The sequence below is a fragment of the Miscanthus floridulus genome, chromosome 14 (assembly GCF_019320115.1).
Source record: "Miscanthus floridulus cultivar M001 chromosome 14, ASM1932011v1, whole genome shotgun sequence".
In the NCBI taxonomy this organism is placed as follows: domain Eukaryota; kingdom Viridiplantae; phylum Streptophyta; class Magnoliopsida; order Poales; family Poaceae; genus Miscanthus; species Miscanthus floridulus.
In genome coordinates, this window is record NC_089593.1 from 67,046,346 (window position 1) to 67,065,035 (window position 18,690).

General features: G+C 45.4%; 1 protein-coding gene across 1 annotated transcript; it reads right to left on the reverse strand.

Moving 5' to 3' along the window:
- Positions 1-11,951: 11,951 nt before the first annotated feature.
- Positions 11,952-15,107, reverse strand: LOC136504807 (bifunctional nuclease-like). Its single transcript, XM_066499813.1, has 9 exons — positions 14,609-15,107; positions 14,334-14,507; positions 14,166-14,215; positions 14,007-14,063; positions 13,714-13,779; positions 13,548-13,622; positions 12,377-12,492; positions 12,198-12,289; positions 11,952-12,083 (listed from the first exon to the last, which is right to left on the reverse strand). The coding sequence occupies exons 1-9, from the start codon at positions 14,955-14,957 to the stop codon at positions 12,028-12,030; spliced, it is 1,035 nt and encodes a 344-aa protein (XP_066355910.1). The 5' UTR covers positions 14,958-15,107; the 3' UTR covers positions 11,952-12,027.
- Positions 15,108-18,690: the final 3,583 nt, after the last annotated feature.

The window sequence follows — 18,690 nt, forward strand, 5'->3', positions numbered from 1 at the left end:
CCACCTTTCCTTTAATGCCAATTCTCTTTCCTAAAATATCCACCTTCCAACTAAGTCTGGTGAATCTCTTGGTCAGAAGGAAATTCTTCTACTAATCTTCAAAACATTAATGTTTCTGGCTAAGTTGCTCGATCTGGGAATACAACTTTTAATCCTTGTGTCACCCAAACCTTCTTAGCATAATTTTCTGTTGCTAAGGTTATCGACCATGACTTTTGCTTCTCCAAGTGATAGCACTTTTTCCAAGTCATAATCCATTTTATTCCAAAGAGGATATCACAAGCTCAAGACCAACTTAGTGAAGATGTTCTATAGATTCTTGTGACCCTCCTATATATCACTTTTTCTTCCAAGAAGATAGTATTTCATGCTCCACAATGGATAGCTTCCAGATCATACGTCAGAGGTTCCATCTCATGTTTTCTTTCATAAGCCTCTACTTTTTCTTCTTGCATAAGGACACATCCCACATCTTGATAGGGTGCATCATAGTGGATATAAAGTTCTTGTCCTAATTTGGCAAAGTTAATACATAGGTTTTACCTCAACCTTTTTTTTACTCCTTTCAATGCTTAGCCGAGGTCTCTTGATCCCATCTAACTTAAAAGCTTCTTCGATAGCTTTATCAACATCTTGGTGATCTTGGATAAACTTCCCCTTAACCAAACCTTATTGAAACTCTGAGTTTCTCTCACATCTTTGAGTACCACCACGCTTCCGCTGCGCAAACTAGAACGTATGATACTTCATCTTATAAATTCTTCAACTTGTCTACCCCCCTTAGGAAAAGATAAAGTAGGGGACACAAGAAGGTAGCTTGCATATCCTTCTAGATGAGCTAACTAATATCAAGACGTTCTGTCATCCCAATGATACTCTTGTAGATGGCCAAGAACAAGAAATCTAAAATTCCTCACGAGTAGAAAAACAGCAGTGCGGTAAAACAACTGTAACTCTCATTCTGTTAATCCAATGAAGTTATAGCTTATACCATTAGAAATCTTATCAAATTCTCCACAACTTCCTTATAGAACACTTTACCAAATTCTACAGTTAACTTGGTCTAAAACGATGCACAAGAGAAACTGTTCTAGATTCCAAACAGCATAGATGCATCGCCTTGTGATTTTTGTATCTCCATAACCAAAATAGCTATCAGGCTGATTCTTCTGCTCAGAGAAAGATATTGAAGTCCACTATTGTCCAGAATTTTCTCATGATTTATGATCGTCCAAAATCAGAGATATAAGCCGAAAAGTGTTGGCTGCTCCGAAATGACAGGATAGGGAGAACAGAAGAAAAAAATATCCCAACTATTTATTTCACTAATCTTTATATCTTAGGCCTATAAACTAAATGATATTGTGGGAACACCCAACAAGATCATTGAAATCATTACAAAGATCCAAAACAAGTGTAAACATAATGACAATTCAATAAAGCACAAAAGGCGCACAATTCAATCATTGACTCAACTTGCGATACTATCGTTTTTATTACATAAAGGGCACAAACTCCTATTCCTTAACTAAGGTTCTTGGGTAGTCTAGCATGACTTCTTCATTCATCACTCTCATCGAATGCTTCTTTCGGGTTGGGTATCACTGACACTTTCTGGTAGCAACCTTGTAGTGATCCGACTCTGGCCACTTCCATGGTATAATTGTTGATTCTTCCGTGGGCAAAATTTAGCATAATGTCCTTCTTGTTGGCAATGATAACACACGATCTTAGCTGTATCTTTTGTGGTGTAAAACTCCATAGAATTGTTGCTAGGTGTGTTGCCAGCTTGCTGACTCTAAAGGTTCATCTTTGTTTGACTTGACCGTTTTTTAACTCGCTTGATCTTTCGGGGTTGAAACTCCTTATAGGTGATCATCCACCCATCTATGCATACCTCATGTGGAAAGAGTGGAGTAATCTTAGCTTGAGAAAATTCTGATGCTTTAGAGTCTGAGTTTATCTGACTAGGGATTAGAGCTCGATGTGGCAATGTAGTAGAACTCGAATGTTGATTGCTTCCCAATTCTGGCTCTGGCGGGACTGCCTTTCTCTTCTTATCCACATTAGCTTCACAACTTAGGTTCACCTTGACTTCCCTCTTATTGGACTTATTCTGAAGACAGAGAAAACCATAATGCTTACAACACTGGCATGGATCCTGACTTCCAAGAGTCTTGCTATCAACACCTTCATTGGACTTCATTTTTTCCAAGCTTCTGCCACTTGTCTATTCACGGGTACGTTGGTTTGACCTTATGGCAAGCACTGTTGAGAACTCCCATATTGAGTCATTCCTTCTAATACTTGTTGTTGCATAGCCCCAAGCTTCTCCTTGTCAAACACAATCAAGGACAGCATAGCTTGGTCCTCCTGACCTTTGATGCTGGTGGTCTCCTCATTATGACCCATCTATTTAGATGAAGAGAGAGGATTTAGAATAGAGACAAGGTTTTTATAACAGAACAGAGGCTGAAGTGAGCATAACTTTTAGCAAATAACAAGGTTAGAGAGAAAGCAAGAATTAAGCGGAGATGAAAGCATGCTAAAACGTCCAGTTCTATCTAGGCTTGCGTCCTACAGTCAGCATTGCTCTAATACCACTTTGTAGCACCTGGTTTTAAGAACAAAACCAGATACGCACCATATGTGAGCCCAGAAAGTCAAATCTCACGTATAGCTATAAATAAGGGTAATATCAAAAGACAATGCTCAATATATAACGTACTTAGTATAAAGGATATAACCTTAGATTGCAAACAACGGAAAGACAACTCCGATCTTCGGGTGAAGACTCCAATTCTATAGGGACAACTGACTGGTTGATCACAAGCCTAACTCCTCCAGACTAGCAATCTGGTACCCATCCGGGATTTTTATCCAAATATATAAAAAATAAAGCAAGTGTAAGTACATGTTGTACTCAACAAATATATCATGGGGTTCATGAGGCTCAAAATATTGGCACTGGTTCAACTACGATTAGCTTTTAATGAGTCATCTTTTAGCAATTGGGTGGCAACAAGTTTATTCACAAGCTCATATAAACACATGATCGGGTAAACATTAATAATAAATAGCATAAACAATAATCATTAGTGAGCATCTTTATCATCAGTGTTCATCATCTATTCCGTAAATGTTCCAAGGCCGCTCGTGATCGTGAGCACGACTGATATACTAGTTTTACACTCTACAGAGGTTGTACACTTTCACTGTGAGTCGTGAATTACCCTTTTGCCCGAGGTGATCAGCCTCTTGACCCACTACCAAGGAAGGTCGGTAGGGTTCACTATGAAGCCTTTCAATAGTTTGTCTAACAAGTTAGGGCCGCTAGGTTTCTATGGCCTGCGAATGTAGGGCTCTCCTTCCGACAGGCACAATGACGCACAACCTATACACTGATGGATAGAGGCCGCACTATATCCAACCCAGAACACACCCCTCTTACGCCATAAAGGTAACCACTAACAAGCTAGAAAAGGTCCTCATACTGAGCTAAAGCCAGAGCCATATAGCCCTCACAGTTGTACTGTAAGTCCCGGATGATCACTTACAGATAAGTCCTTAGGGAGAGGAATCTAGAGCACCATAGAACAGTCCAATGCTCTAGCCCCCTGATTCCATGTTGCTAAAAACATCTTTTAATGTTTATTGCATATTCTGTTAGTCAAGTTACAAGATCATGGTTGTAGTTGAGCACTAGCATCATACTACCCAATGCAATACCCCAAAGGTATCAAGGTACAAGGTACAAAGTACTAGGAAATCCTTAGTGGTAGTCAAGGTAGACACATGCAGCATGAATTAAATGATTAAAGGTGTATAGGACAACAAGGAAGATCCCATGCTATACTTGCCTTAAAACACTGATCCTTCGGTAAGCATTAATCTTCAATGTTCTTCTTCTTCTTGATAACCACGTATATCTCACCGACTGGACGTAATCATAAAGCACCACACAAGCATCTATACAATCATACACGAAGCAAACAATAGAACTAAATCAGAATAGTACACCAATCATAGAAAAATAAGTAAAAAAGTTTGAAATATGATTCTGCGCATCGCTATGAACACATAGTCGCGAGATGCACTCTAATCGGAGCTACGATTGAAAAGATACAACTACCAAGAGATTTGCTTTATACGTGGAAAAGAAAACTATAGGCTTCATTTATTTTAACTTTATAAATTCATATATATAAGATATTTTATATATAATATAGATTGAATTAAGTCAATTTTAGATTTGAATTATAAAACTAAAGTAAAACAAATCATATTTTATTTATAAAATCCAGTTGCATAATTATTAATCAAGATATAATTTAAACTATGATATTTTAGAAATAGTAATATAGTAAACACTGTTACTAACGCGTAGATCTCATCGCTATGAATCTAACGCAACTTGAACAGGTCAAATCAGAGCTAAAACGTAGAAGATATGAATTAAACAAGATTTCCTTTAATAAAATAATAGATTAAATCTAACCTCGAATTTTAAAAGTTGAAAACATATCAAAAAGTGGTATAAACATGTAGACAACGTAAATACGAACCTAACGCAAGTTGAACGGGTCGAATCGGAGTGAAAACGGAGATTTTATGGCTAAACAAGATTAGTGGCAAAACTGTAAATAGGTGCAAAAGTATTTTTGAAGTTAACCGAACAAAATACGCTTTTAAAAGAAGAAAGCATAAACTGTGAAATACGCAATGGACAGCGGGTTCTATTTTGAAGAAACCGAGGGGCTCTTATGAAATTAAGCCACGCGAAGGGCTATCAAGCCAAATCGACCGTAGGATCTAGATTGGACGGCGAGGATTAGAGGAGGGAGGGAAGGAGGGTGCGGCTGGCCGGAACAGTAAGGCCGCGCGCGGTGGAAGCCATTACTGCCGGCGTGAAGCTTGCCGGCACGCACGGGGAAGCGCATACGGCCATGGTTTTCAACGGGAAAGGCACGCGGTGAAAGAGGAGGTTGAGGCGAGCTCACCTAGGGCACTGGTGGGGGCCTCCATGCACCGGAGACGACGCGTGGCTTGGCGAGTCGACGGCGGACGGCGACGTGAGCTTGCTAGGGCAAGGGCAGCGCCTACAGTACTTTTAGGGTTGGGGTATAGAGGCAGCGCGGTGCGGCTCGGCTTATATAGATGGGGGCAGCACGAACTCCAGGCGGTGGCAGCAACGGCGGAGTCCAAGCGGGTAACGAGCTGGTGGAGGGGATGGAGCTGACAGGGCGGCCCCACCTGTCGGCGCAAGTGAGAGGGGGGGGATACGAGGACGACAGCTTCAGGCTGGGCCAGCCCACGAGCGGAGAGGGGGCGGGTGACACTGGGCTGCGGGGATGGCCGACGTCAAGGCGTGGAAAGGAGGCAGAAAAGCAGGCCTGCGCGCGAGCTGCTGAGGAGAGGAAAACTAGGCCGCAGGAGAGGAAGAGCTGGGCCTGCGTGGGAGGAAGAGAAGCAGACCAAGGAGAGAAGAGAGAGTGGGCTGAGGCCAACTCGGCCCACGTGGGAAAAAAAAAGAAAAAGATGGCCTTCGGGCTAGAGAGAAGGAGGAGAGTTTTCTTCTTTTCTTTTTCTAAATCTTTTTTCTTTTCTTAATTCAAAACAAATTCAAATATGAACCGAATCAAGTATAAATATGATTTAAAATACACTTTTAATTCAAACATAAATGAGCAAATTTTAGGTAAGTTTTCCGAGAATAACTTTTTAAATTCTTTTATTTTTGAATTTTTTTTATTTCAAAGCCATTTTTAATTTTATTTGCAAAAGCAATTTTAACCATTTTGAATTTTCAATCAAAACCACTCAACCAAATAAATCAAATGCAATGGCATGTATGCTCAAACATGTTGCTACCTTATGATGAATTTTAATTTAATGAAAAAAATTTATTTTCCTGTATTTCATGTGCTCAAAAATTATAAATTAAATCTTTTTAGGTCCATTTCTAGAAATTCAAATTTTAAGGTGTTACACTCGCCCGGATCGTGGCCGGAGGGTCGTGGGCTGCCTGCTCTCTTCGACTCGCCGCGAAGTGGAACAGAGGAAGGGGCGTGCCGTGCCGGTGAGGAGGAGGAGGAGGAGGAAGTGCCTCCCTACTCTCCTCGGGAGCCAACGAGTAGGACAAGGCGCGGGCGCGGCGACCTCCCCCCGCCTGGAATGGATCTTGGCCCCTCTCCCAGATCTCGCTCAGCTGACGAGGAGGAGAAGGAGGCAGGGGCGATGGTCGACGTCTCGACGAAGAGGAGGCAGTGGAGGGGGCGACGGCCAGCCGTGGTGCGAGGTAGGGGTGGGTCGTGCGGCGGCGTGGGCGGAGGGAGGGAGAAGCTGCTGCGGTGATTTTTTGAAGTTTTTTTTGAACGAGTCTATTACAGTTATTTGAGTTCAGAAAAACGCCATTACAATTAACTTGCTCTGAAATATGCCATTATAATTTCATCTCTCCATCGTCTATGTTATTTTCTACGTCTGAATGAAGCGTATAAGAACCCAATGTCAGCTTGGTATGCATACACGAATGCATACGCACGTCAAGTCCGTGCCTCCTCCGTCAGACTGAGCCCGCCCATGGACGCCTCGTCGTGACTCGGACCTCCGCTTCGTCTTGGCTGCGTCGGCACTGCTCCACCATGGCCGCCGACACAGCGCCCCTTCACCGCTACTACGCCGTTTGTCGGTGCCACCGCCGCCGCCCTCCTCGTCCTCGTCCTCGTCCGTCCACCACATCCCCGCAGCGTGGCTGCCATCGCCGTCATGTCCTCGGGGTCATAGAAGACATCGTCCTCGAGCTGGAGTCGATCACCCCACCGGAGCTCCCGCATGTCGGCTCGTGCGGCGCTCAGCCTGTTCGCGCCCACGTTGGCCCTAAGGCCTGGCAGCAGCGCGGCGACGTCCGTGAGCACGCAGCGCGCGCCACCGAGGCAGGCTACGGCCGCGACGCCCGGGAGTCCGCGGCGAGGTGGGCGGGAGTCCTCGACAAAGGGGAGGAGTCCCACAGCCATGAGCCGGTGAGGACGCGGCTGGTGGCCGGGTCGCTTGTGCCGTCGCGTTCCACCACGGCCAGCGCGTGCCCGGCCACGGCTACGTGCAGGACCATCCCCGCGCGCGCTGGCTGCCTACGGGCAGCGCAACGCCGGTGGCCAGTTCGACGTACAGGTGAGTACGGGTCGGGGGAAGCCTCCACCGCTGTCTCCCGCCCCTGTCCGCGCGTTGAGGACAATACGACCGTGCATGACCTCGGCCTCACCGGACATTGGCCTAGTGGCCCTGCAGCTTCGCTGCGTCGCTCATCAGCTCTGCGTGCGTCTCCCACTTCGACGCCATGCACCGCGCGTCCAGGCTAGCGCATGCCGCCTGCCAATCGTCCGTTCGCAACGCTCGGGCTCCGCGTATGAACTCGTCCGGCCAGTCGCACTTGCCAGCAAGGACGTGAGACGAGGGATGCCAACATCAGGCTCTCACTAGACACGGGCAGATGCTTGCGGTGGTTCCATGCGAAGCCAGAGGACTCAATGGTGTATGTGTCGTTCGGCACGCTGGGTCATCGGCGGCATCCGAGGAGTCGGAGTGGATGCCCAATGGGTTCACGGAACTGATGGTGCGCGGCGCCAAAGCAAACCGTGGGGTAGATCCCCGCGAGGAACCCGAGTGCACCGACGACGCGAAACTGAAAGCCAAGCTCGACAAGGCCGACATCTGCGTAACCACCGAAATCCATGCACTCGTACGCCATCCTTCTCGAGGGCTGCGAGGCTACCGCCGAGCCCGCGGAGGTCAAGCTCTGATGCGGTGCGTTCGCGCAAGCGCGTCGGCGACGAGCCCCGCGGGCGCACGCCGCGTGAGGTGCACGAAGCCGTGGCTGCCGGGGAACACGTCGTCGAGGTACCCGTACCCCACCAGGCGGCGTCCTCGGCCATCTCGTGCAGTGGTGGGTGACCTAAGACCGGATCAGGGCGCTTTGTGGTCTGAGGCCGCCGGGGGTGGGGGGGAGGGCGGCCGCTTGAAGGTGCGTGGGCACTCGCGGGCACGCCGCTCGCACGCACGCCGTCGCTCGGCCTCGCGTACTGGCTGCCGCGGCCGAGCGCTCCTCCGCCACGGGTAGAGCTTATTCTAACGGAGGAGGCCGGAAATACCCATTCGCGCTGGCTTAGTAATACGTGGCTGACAATGGATCCATGTAAGTGAAAGACGTAGATAATGACATGGACGAGCGAGAGTTTAAATTATAATGGTAGTTCTCTAAGTAGATGAATTATAATAGCGTGTCTCTATACTCGTAGAATTGTAACGGTACGGAAAAAAACTTTTTTGAAACAAGCCCCTTCTTCCTTCGCTTCGACGCCAGGCCAGTTTGGGTTGAGTTAAAAAAAAGGCGGGCCAGTTTGGGTTGGGGTTTGGCCATTTGGGAAGCTCCTGCGCTCTGCTACTGTTACCGAGAGGTCACTTAACTTGCTTGCCCTCGGGATGCGGGCCGCGGGAAGCCATTAGTATGCCATTATGTTGGCGCGTAATCCTTCTTCGACCGTTGGACGGCGCAATCTTCCTCCAACAAAGACCAAATTTCAAATACACTCCCTCCGTGTAAAAAAAATAGGAGTCTCGCTCTTCACGATTAGTCTGCCAATTTCAATCGTATCTTCGAATTAATTTATTATAAAACATATTCTATACGTAATCTATTAAGTGTATTATATGATTAATCTATTAATAATACTTAGTACATATCATAAAACATTACTACTCTTTTGGTGTATATATGTTCAAACTTGAGATTCTTCAACCCTTGGAAAATGAGATTTTCGTTCCTTTTAGGGAACTGCTAAAAAAACACTTAAAAAGTCATTATAAAACATACGCAACGTCCAGATGGCAACACCTAAAATAAACACACTTGCAACATGCTTCTGAAAAACAGATGGGACATTTGGAATACATGCTTGCAACATGCGTGTATAACCATTACAACATATGCAAAATCTCAATCTACTTTTGCAACATCGATGTGAATCACTTGCAACACAACTCTAAAACATCTTAAAACACTTGAAGCATACGGTTGCAACATGCGGTTTCAGCGCAATGTCACCTGGTTGCTTGGAGGAATGGAGGCCTCGTCGTTGCGGAGCTCGCGGCGGTGGCGCATGAAGCTCGCCGGTGCCCTAGCGGAGGCACTGCCCACCTTGGGCAATGACGTGAGCACCCTGGGCGAGCACGACGCCCTGAGCGAGCACGTGCGCGAGGCCGCAACGGGCGAGCTCAGTGGCCTAAGCACCCCCTCTTGGGCGAGCACCCTGCTAGGCGAGCACCGCTGGGTAGAGAGATTTTTTAAGGGGCGCGGACAGGAGCGAGCGGATGGCGTCGTAGCACCCTGCTAGGCGAGCACCCTGCTAAGTATATAGAAAATAATATCAATATTTATATTTCTAAAAAAGTCATAAAAATATATTCCATCATCAATTTTATGATACTTGTTACATATCATAAATATTAATATTTTTATCTATATTTAGTTAAATTTTAAAATATTTGACTCTACAAGGAGTAAAGTGTACAATTATTTTACGACGGAGGGAGTAATTACTAAAGTACTACTCGTCCAAATTGTTGAGATTGGGTGGCCACATATTTTATATTCTAATATAAAAACTACTTTTGAAACTATGTCACCTAAGACAATAGTATCTTATGTGGGCTCGTCTTGAATATTTTATTTAATTATTAATGGTGTCCTCTTCCTCGTAGGCTCTTTCATCTTAGGGCGTGCTCGGTTTCTACTAGTCCTGGGCAAATTTTATCGAGAACCGAACCGAAAAAACCGAGAACCGAACCGAATTTACCGAGAACCGAAGTCTCGGTTCCCTGTTCGGTTCCCATTTCCGAGGAACCAAAATTTGTTCGGTAAAATCGGTTCCCCCCTCGGCTAACCGAACTAACCGAAATTTACTGCTTTGTTGATTGCCTTGCTGATTGGCGATTGCATGGTCACCTGGATGGCTAGATGTATTTCAGTATTTGTGTTGTGCTGTGCTAGTGTAGTAGTGTGTTGTCTTAGTGTCTTGTACTCTGTTGAATGCTGATGCCTTGCTTTAGAAGTTAGCACTCTATTGAACATGTTGTTATATGGATTTTGGGTACTGTTCGGTTTTTCGGTTCTACTCGGAACAGAACCGATACCGAACTTGGTCGGTTCCATATTTTTTGAAGAACCGATCGGTACTGGTTTTCTGAGAACCGAACTTCTTCAAAAACCGAAGAACCGATCGGTTCGGTTCAGTAGAACCGAACACCCCGGGCTAGTTTCTACAACAGGATTGCCTCGCTTTGCTTGGTCAGGTTGGCACAAAACACGAGAAGCTTGCCCAACCAAGTGAGCAAATTTGGCTCTCTCAGCGGGGCAAGGCAAAAATTGGTTGCACAGACTTCGAGGTCTATAGGCAGGACATCCAAACAAGCCAACCAGCTTCCTCAATCTGTTCGTTTGGCTGTGGTTTGTCGTAAACGATCGTAAATTTCTAGCCGGAACAGTATTTTTCTCTCACACAAACCAGCCAGCAGTACTTCTTCACGAACCAGCAACGATACGAACCAGCCAACCGAACAGGCTCGCTTGGCGAGGCAATATAGTGATCAGCAAGAGATCCAAGCAGCCCCTTACATTCCATTCTATTCGTGAATCTTTTGTTAAGACCACATTTCCGGTCAATTCTGTCTCTCTTTCTCAGCTCCAACAAACACTTGTTCGCATTCACGATAAACACGCACTATCACAGAAACGTTATCACCGCTGATTCAGAATCCTCCATTATCATCGAATTTTGCTTCAAAGGTGAAATGTCAGCAGTGACAGCCATGATTTCTAAGTAGAAATAATCAATTTATGGGCATTTTCAATAACATTCATTTATTCAGATCCCTACAAACCAATTATCAAAATAATCAAGTACTCTTTAGAGCCCATTTGGTAGGGCTCCGGCTTCTCTAAAAGAGATTCGGCTCTGGCTTCTCATGTGGTGCAGCTTCTATGGTGGAGCTAAAGCCGTTTTGAAAAGCATTTGGCAAAAGCGGCTTCAATGATAGTTTTTAATAATTTATATTAGGTTTGTGAGAATGAGACATGAAAAGCCATTTTTTTTTGGCTCTGGCTCCTTTATACCCCAAAAAAATAGTTTTGGCTCCTTCGGGCTCCTTGCGAGGAGCTATTTTTTATGGGTGTTTGGCAGGGCTCCTTGCAAGGAGCCGTGAGAAACCGGAGCCGAAGTCCTGCTAAATATGGCTTTAATCTTAACAATATTTATTTTCAAATCAATACGGAGCGGTTTTTATGAAGCAGATATATTCTCCGTACACCAAGAATTATACGACCCTTCTTTGAAACATCTCACAAGTCTCTGATATAAGTTGGGGGTCCTATTCAATTTCTCTAAAAAATAATCCTCACTCTAGATTAGTTTTGAACACCAACTGGTTTTGAACACCAACTTGTAATTCGTTATCACTGCCGGTTGACTAAGAACCCCGATAGTGATGCTATTTTTTCTTCATAACCGATTGCCGATTTGAAAATAAACCGCAGTGATATAGCTACCCGTAATGGTCATTTCTGTAGTAGTGGACGCTCCAGGCTCTTCAAGCTGCTTTTACCCCAAAACACCTATAAGTTCCCGCCCCTTTGGTTGCAAAAGTACTCATGGGTTCCCACCCCTTTGGTTGCAAAAGTACTTTTTGGAAGCCAAAGCAGGGGACCCAACCAAAACGAGTTTGAGTACAATCACTGCAACTATGCGCTAATAATTAAAGAATCCAGAATTATACTATCCGTGTGTCTATACATAAATTCTGTAGGTATTTACATGGTGCTTCTTAGATGTTTGCTGAAGCTTCAAGTGCTTCAGCAAAAGGCCTCCTATGTAACCCCACCCCCCCCCCCCCCCCCCCCCCCCCCCCCTCTCAAGGCCTGACAAGTTGAATTGTGCACCCATCTGTTGATGTTTCATGTATAATGGCCTGGGCCTGCTATATTGCGTTCTTTTTCTTTGACCGCAACGTGAAAAGTTGATCTCTGTATTGAGCTGGAAAAAAATTAATAGGAGGAAGGAGATCGGTCGATTAGAAGGATTACTCAAAGTAAAACTGAAAAAAAAAAGTCTTTAACATTGCAGTTGTGCAAGTCAACAGGAGCTCACCAGCATCTTTGTAGCGTTCTTCTACTGCAGCGATGAGCATATTCCGGACCAAATCAAACTCTTGGGCCTCACTGCAATGTTGGTCATCAGGTCTGCAAAATGAAATGGTAGCAGTTGCAGATTTAAGAAGACACTTATCCATACAGGAATATATAAAAAAACAGAATTTGTATGTCTACCTGTCAAGCCTTGTGATTTGAATGTCGTCGGAGCCTACATAACTCTCAGCCGCCTTTGGTTGTACGACTTTCAATCCATTGTTATATGCGATACGCCTGTTAACTTGTATAGGGACCTATGGATGAACCACCAAATTGGAATAAGTACCACACCCAGTGAGCAATAGAACAACTTATAGAATTTGTCTGCATATATTATACTAGTGCATCAACTCGTGTAGGACATGAGTTAGAATCTTAGAAGATATAAGTATTATATGTTACTGTTTAATACCTATGACTAATAAAAATCACTTATATTAATTTACATGTTTTTTGTTTGTTCATTTTCTAACACAATCGGCAAAATATATACTCTTTAGTCACTGTCCAGTTGTGACAAACTTCTCAACTATTGTTTTATATGTTTTTTCATTTATATCCAGGATCTTTATCCTTTGCAAGACACCTTTATGTATTTTGAATATGCATGTAGTTGAAACCTTAACTTAAAATATGGTGTCTCTTGACCTTGTCGCAACCTGTGTCTTTTGACGCCATGAATCTAGATTTTGATTTTCAAATTTAATCTAATTAGTTGCTATAGATTTTTTATCCTCAAGTTAAGCTGAAACTCCTTTTTATCAACTCTCCTTTTGTTTCTTTTGTTTTTTCTTGAAAACAAGAATTTAGGTCGTAGACTGCACTCTAAGTACTAGATGGCATAACGGTTATTTAAGATCTGCACCACGTCGCTTAAGATCTGTAATAGAGCTTCAAGTAAGATCTAAGATAGGAGTAGTGGTGCTAACCTCAAGAGAATATTAATATTTAAACCTCATAATCACTGTTTACTCAAAAAAATCTCTAGCGCATATGGTGAGAATTAATGGGGGAGACTCCATATCATTGTATTGGGGTCATATTATCCACAAACAGCAAGGTTTATAGCATCAAAATCAGAATAGAACGGGGAGGTTGCTTTGCTGACCAATCAAAGGAATCATGTTGCTTTGATCTTACAATTGAATGGTTTATAGTTTATACTCATATGAAATATATATAAATTTATATGGTCACTATGCCAAAAAGATACAAGGTACACCTTCAGTATCAGCAATAGCTTTAGTCCACACAAACATCGCCAGCAGGTACTGAAAATGAAAAGTGCAAGAAGCAAATGCGTACATACCTTGCAACGGAAAGCAATGTTGATAGCATCCGATGGCTTGAGGTCAAAACTAATAGTGTCTTGCTCATTCCCAATCTGGCGTCATGTTGCAATGCTTTTTTTTTTTCAGACGAATGCATTAAAAAGGACTTTTTATGTGATATAATTTACTTGGGAGTGCAGTTACCTTTGCAAGATATAGTCGAGAATAGTATGCGTCATGGACCATTTCTGTAATCCGCACCAAACGCACCTGAAAAGCAGAGTACCTAGCATAAGTGATCGGTGACAGAATAGTAAATTCAAAAGCAGTAATAGGCATGTGTTTGTGCAGGTGCGTGACTCAAAAATAGTAAATTCAAAAGCAGTAATGTGCACGAAAAGTTCATTGAACACCTCTTTTTTGGAATACCCAATTCACCCAGAAAAAAACAGAGTACCCAAACCCAATTGTGATAATTATTTTTTTCTCAAACACACCTCATATCCCATCCTTGCAGTCATCTCCAATACGACATTGTAGATAGTTGGCCTTGGCTGGAAAGACATAACAATGTCAGTAGTGCAGTTTATGAGCTCTTATAGTCTTATGAGCACCTACGTGCAGAAGTTTGTGCAGTAACTAAATCCAACTCTTACAATTCGGATGTTCCGAAGCGCAGCCAACAACATAATGCTTGGCGTCTCCACTGGGGAGGAGGGATAGGAAGGTAGCATGTGCATGCAACAAGATTAATTAGAAACAAAGCATCCGCAACAGCAATTTTAATGACGTCAATGAGCAGCAAGCAGGGAACTGGTACATACTGACGATGATGGGGAGCAGAAGGTCGCTGCCGTCTTCCATCTTGAGCACAATCGCGTGGTGCGGCGCGGAGTCCCGGAGCCTGAGCACCCGTGGGTTGTTCTGCACGCATCTCAGGTTCTTGCCGTCGCGCATCTTGATGACGAAACCGCCGTCCGACACGCTCCTGAGCTGAACTGCAAGCAAGCAAGCACGGATTTTTTGAGCACCAGAGACAAGCAATGGACGTGCTGTGCTCCTAATAATGCTGAAATAAAAGAGATGGATGGATACCAACCGGCCTCCATGACGCTGGAGTCGACGAACTCCTCCCCGCTGGCGTCGAAGTCCGCGGCGGCGGCGCCGTCGCCGTCGGAGGAGGAGCCGCCGAGGGTGCAGCGAGCCGGCCGGCAGCCGATGGTCCTCCCGTGCCGCGGCGTCGGCGAGGAGAAGAACCTGCGCGCCACGCCGGCTCGGGTCGTCGTCGCTTGCAGCAGCCCGGCGCCTCCGCTTCCTCTGACGCGCACGCGCCGGAGCAGCTGGAGGTGGCCGCTGACCCTCGCGTCGGCGACGGAGGCCGCCGCAGCGGCGCCGGTGGCGGGGGCGGCGTGGTAGCGCGGGAGCACGGCGCCGTTAATGATGTCCATCGTCGTCGTCGTCGTCCCTCGGACCGGAATCTAGTTTCGCCCGAGAGAGAGTGATCTGAGTAGCTGTGGACGGACGCCGCCGCGGCGCGGGGGAGAGTGATCAGAGCATGGTGCAGGGGTGCTTGTTGACCGCAGGTCAGTGGTTGCAACGCTGTGCTCAGAACCTCACACGTAGAAGTAGACTTATCCAAAAACCCAGGAGATATTTTCTTCAACGGAAGGGGGATAGATCGGAGATATTTCAGTCTTGCTTTTTGTGATTTTAACGAGCAGTGAATGAAACAAGAGATATCTCATGCATCACCACCCGTAGAGAGAGGAGATGAGGTCTGTAGTCTGTCCTGTATACGAGATGGAAAGACAAAACTGAGCGGTCGTACATGGCTCTGGATAGTCAGACGAAGCGAAAAGGAGGAGATACCTCTTGTCAGCTGTCACCTTCATCGCCGATGAGCCGACTGCCCGACTTCAACGTAAGCCAAATTATGTAATAGTGTTTTTCTCTCGTAATATTTCAGCATAGACCAGATTTCAGCATAAGCAGAGAGGGTGAGGCCGGCCGTCTGCTGATGCAATACAAACCCCCGCAAAGACATTGTCACAAACAGGCTGTGGGCACGCCCACGTTCCATGCCGCCCTGGCACCGGCGCGGCAGGCATTGCTGCGCCGATCCTGCCGTGCGCTGCGCACGAACCACAGAAGAACAACGCGCCCAACACCAGCTTGATCCAAAGTTTTCCTCAATCGGTCCCCCGCCGGACATGCCGAGCCCGGGAGGTCCAGATAGCGTGCCGCCGGACATGAAGATGAGCTGAAACGGGGAGCGCGCCAAGGGAGCACGCACGCACACGTCGGCCTTGCCGCCTTGACCGCGATCCGGCGATCGCCCACGAGGCCACGACGCCCCAAGTCCATCCGCGTCCAGCCTGACCGGCGGGTCGAGCCCCGCCCCGGCCCCCGGCCCGGAAGAAAATCTAGTGCAGACAGGATGCACGTGGTAGTCGTGCATACATACGTTGGATCGCTGCCGCGTGGACGTCGGGCCGCCGGCTGCACAGCACGCGTGGACCAACTCTGCCGTCGTTTTGCTTGGACACGCACACGCGGCTGCCGCCACGTGAACAGTCGGGCCTTGTCATCGTCCTGGCCCACTAGTCCTGTTGGGCCTAGTAGTTGCGGCCTAGTAGCACAGGAGAGAAAAGGTCTTTTTTTTTTTGCCTTTGCCTCTCACCTGCTCCCTTCATTTCAAATTTCAAATTTCAAATTATAAGTATAGATCTATATAGGTGGTGTTTGGATCACTAGTCAAAGGACTAAAGTTTAGCTTCTCTAAACTTTAGTTCTGCTGGGCTGTTTAGATTCATGGGCTAAACTTTAGTCCTCTAATTTACAATGACTGATTTGTCCTCATTTAATTATCCATGCACAGCCATGCATGCGAGCGGCAGGGGGTATGGGGCGTCCAGCGCCCGCTCCGAGGGAGTTTAGCCCAGTTTAGGGCATCTTTGGGAGCAAAAGATTTTAGCCTAGTTTTTAGTCATTTGCTCACTTTTAGCCTCCCTGTTTTGATCCCCGAGGTAAAAAAAAAGGGCTAAAGTTTTACCATGGGATCCAAACATGGCCATAGTAAAATTGATGTATCATAAGATCAAAATGACTTATAGTTTACGACAGAGAGAGTATCAATTTATCATGCTACTCAGGACGAGTATGGACTAAGTTATATCGAAGAGATCAGAGACAGTGACAAAACTTTCCTCGTTTCATTCTCCTTATACGAAGGTAGAGGGTCGAATGGCGATGCTCATATCCTAGCGAGGAGTTCTTTGTAGGAGAATACATGGCGTCATGTTTGGCTTCTTAGCCCGCCCGATTGTATTTGTATCAACTTTGCTTCTGTGTAGTACATGCAAGCTTTGTTTCCTAAACAAGGAAAGCTATCATCGTAGTGATCCTAAAAAATATGTATCATCGTAGTCTATATTTCCTCTTTAAATTCTAACAAATTATCTTTCTCAGACCTTAATACCTCCTTGCCTCTCTGCTTACACTAGAGGTGGTTTCATCAAATTTTAAATAAAATAAAACAAGTAAAAACCCGACAAGGCTTTTAAACCAAAAAATACGCCTCTAAAATTCCGAAGAAACAATGAGATAGTTTGGACATGAGAAACACAGAGAAAAATATTTAGAGCCCATGAACATATATCTAGACGCTTCCAAAAACTAGATTTAACTATAAGAAACACGGAAAAAAAATCAAGAAAATCTGAAAAGTTTCTCAAAACGTTGTAACAGATGTCCAAACGCGTTTTGCAAACTTTCCCCGACAAAATCACGAGGTGAAACTAGCAAACACGGATACATTCAACATCAATTATGGGGGTGTTTAGGACGGCTCCGTTCCTATTTTTGCAGCTCCGCTCCACCAACTCTACCATGGAGCGACTCCACCGTGGAGTTCGTGGAGCAGATAGTATTGTTTGGCACACAGCCCAGCTCCAGCTTCAGAAATGGGTTGTTTGCTTGCAAATGGTATATTATGCCCCTAATTTACGTTTGTTTATTCCAGTAGTACTCAGCACATGCATTAGTGTTTACTATTGTTCATTTAAGGGTTTTTTGTCTTTTATTTTTCTATTGAAAATAAAGACTTGAATAATTAAAAAATGATAAGAATATTGACCGTGCCACTCAAGGCCCAAAGTTGAGCAGCCCAGTCGGCCAATTCCCTTTGCTAGAGCACACATGGGAGAGGGCACATGTTGTGATGACTATACACATAAGTTGCGAGAGTTTGTTCAAAATGTTTCATCTGTTTCAGACGTATGTTGCAATAGTTTTATCTGGATGTTGCAAAAGTATATCTAGATGTTGCAGATATATGCATGTTGCAAGCGTATGTTTCAAATGTTTCAGGTGTTTTTATACGTATGTTGCAAGTGTTTCAGCTGTTTCGAACGTATGTTGCAAGTGTTTCGTCTCGATGTTGAAAAAAGTAGATATAGTGTTGCATATGTTGTAATAAGACCCATCCACCGCAGCCGCCCGCCTTAGCTGCTGGGACACAGCCATGGTCACCGTGCGGGTGCCTGAGGGGCAAATGCATCCGCGACGCGCATCCATAGGCGAAGGAGGTGACTGGGACCCACGTGGCGTTCCCCCGTGCGGCAGTCAAGCGAAGCAGAGCGAGTGCGATGGTAGGGCGGGAAGTAGCGTGGGGTCCACGTGGTGGGGCACACGAAAACAGGCAGCGCGGGCTCCACTTCTTACGCGCGCGGGAGCGCTCCAGAACAGACACTAGCAAATCCGTAATTATATATGCATCCGCTTCTACAAATGCTTTGTTTCTAGGTAACCTTGTGTAGGGAGAGTACGGTATCTCATTCCTCCCACATAAATTGTCTTGGAGAAATCATTTATACGGGAGGTTGATCTTATGGTCTGTCCTTCGCACCTCTGCTTCATTTCTTGATTGATGTTCCTGCATAGATGTGGTTGCGAATTCCTCTGTAGAAGTTGTTTTTGACCGCGGCTAAACATTGCGACGTCTATATAGTAGTGCAAATCGTGAACGCTAAAACCATATAACATGAACCGGCATCTGACACCGAAGAGTGTACTTATACAAATGTATATATGACCCCATTCGCTCGGAGGAATTTTAAAGGATTCTGGAAGAATCTGGATGAATTTGGAGAAATTTGTGAAAGGAAAACATTGTTCCGGATG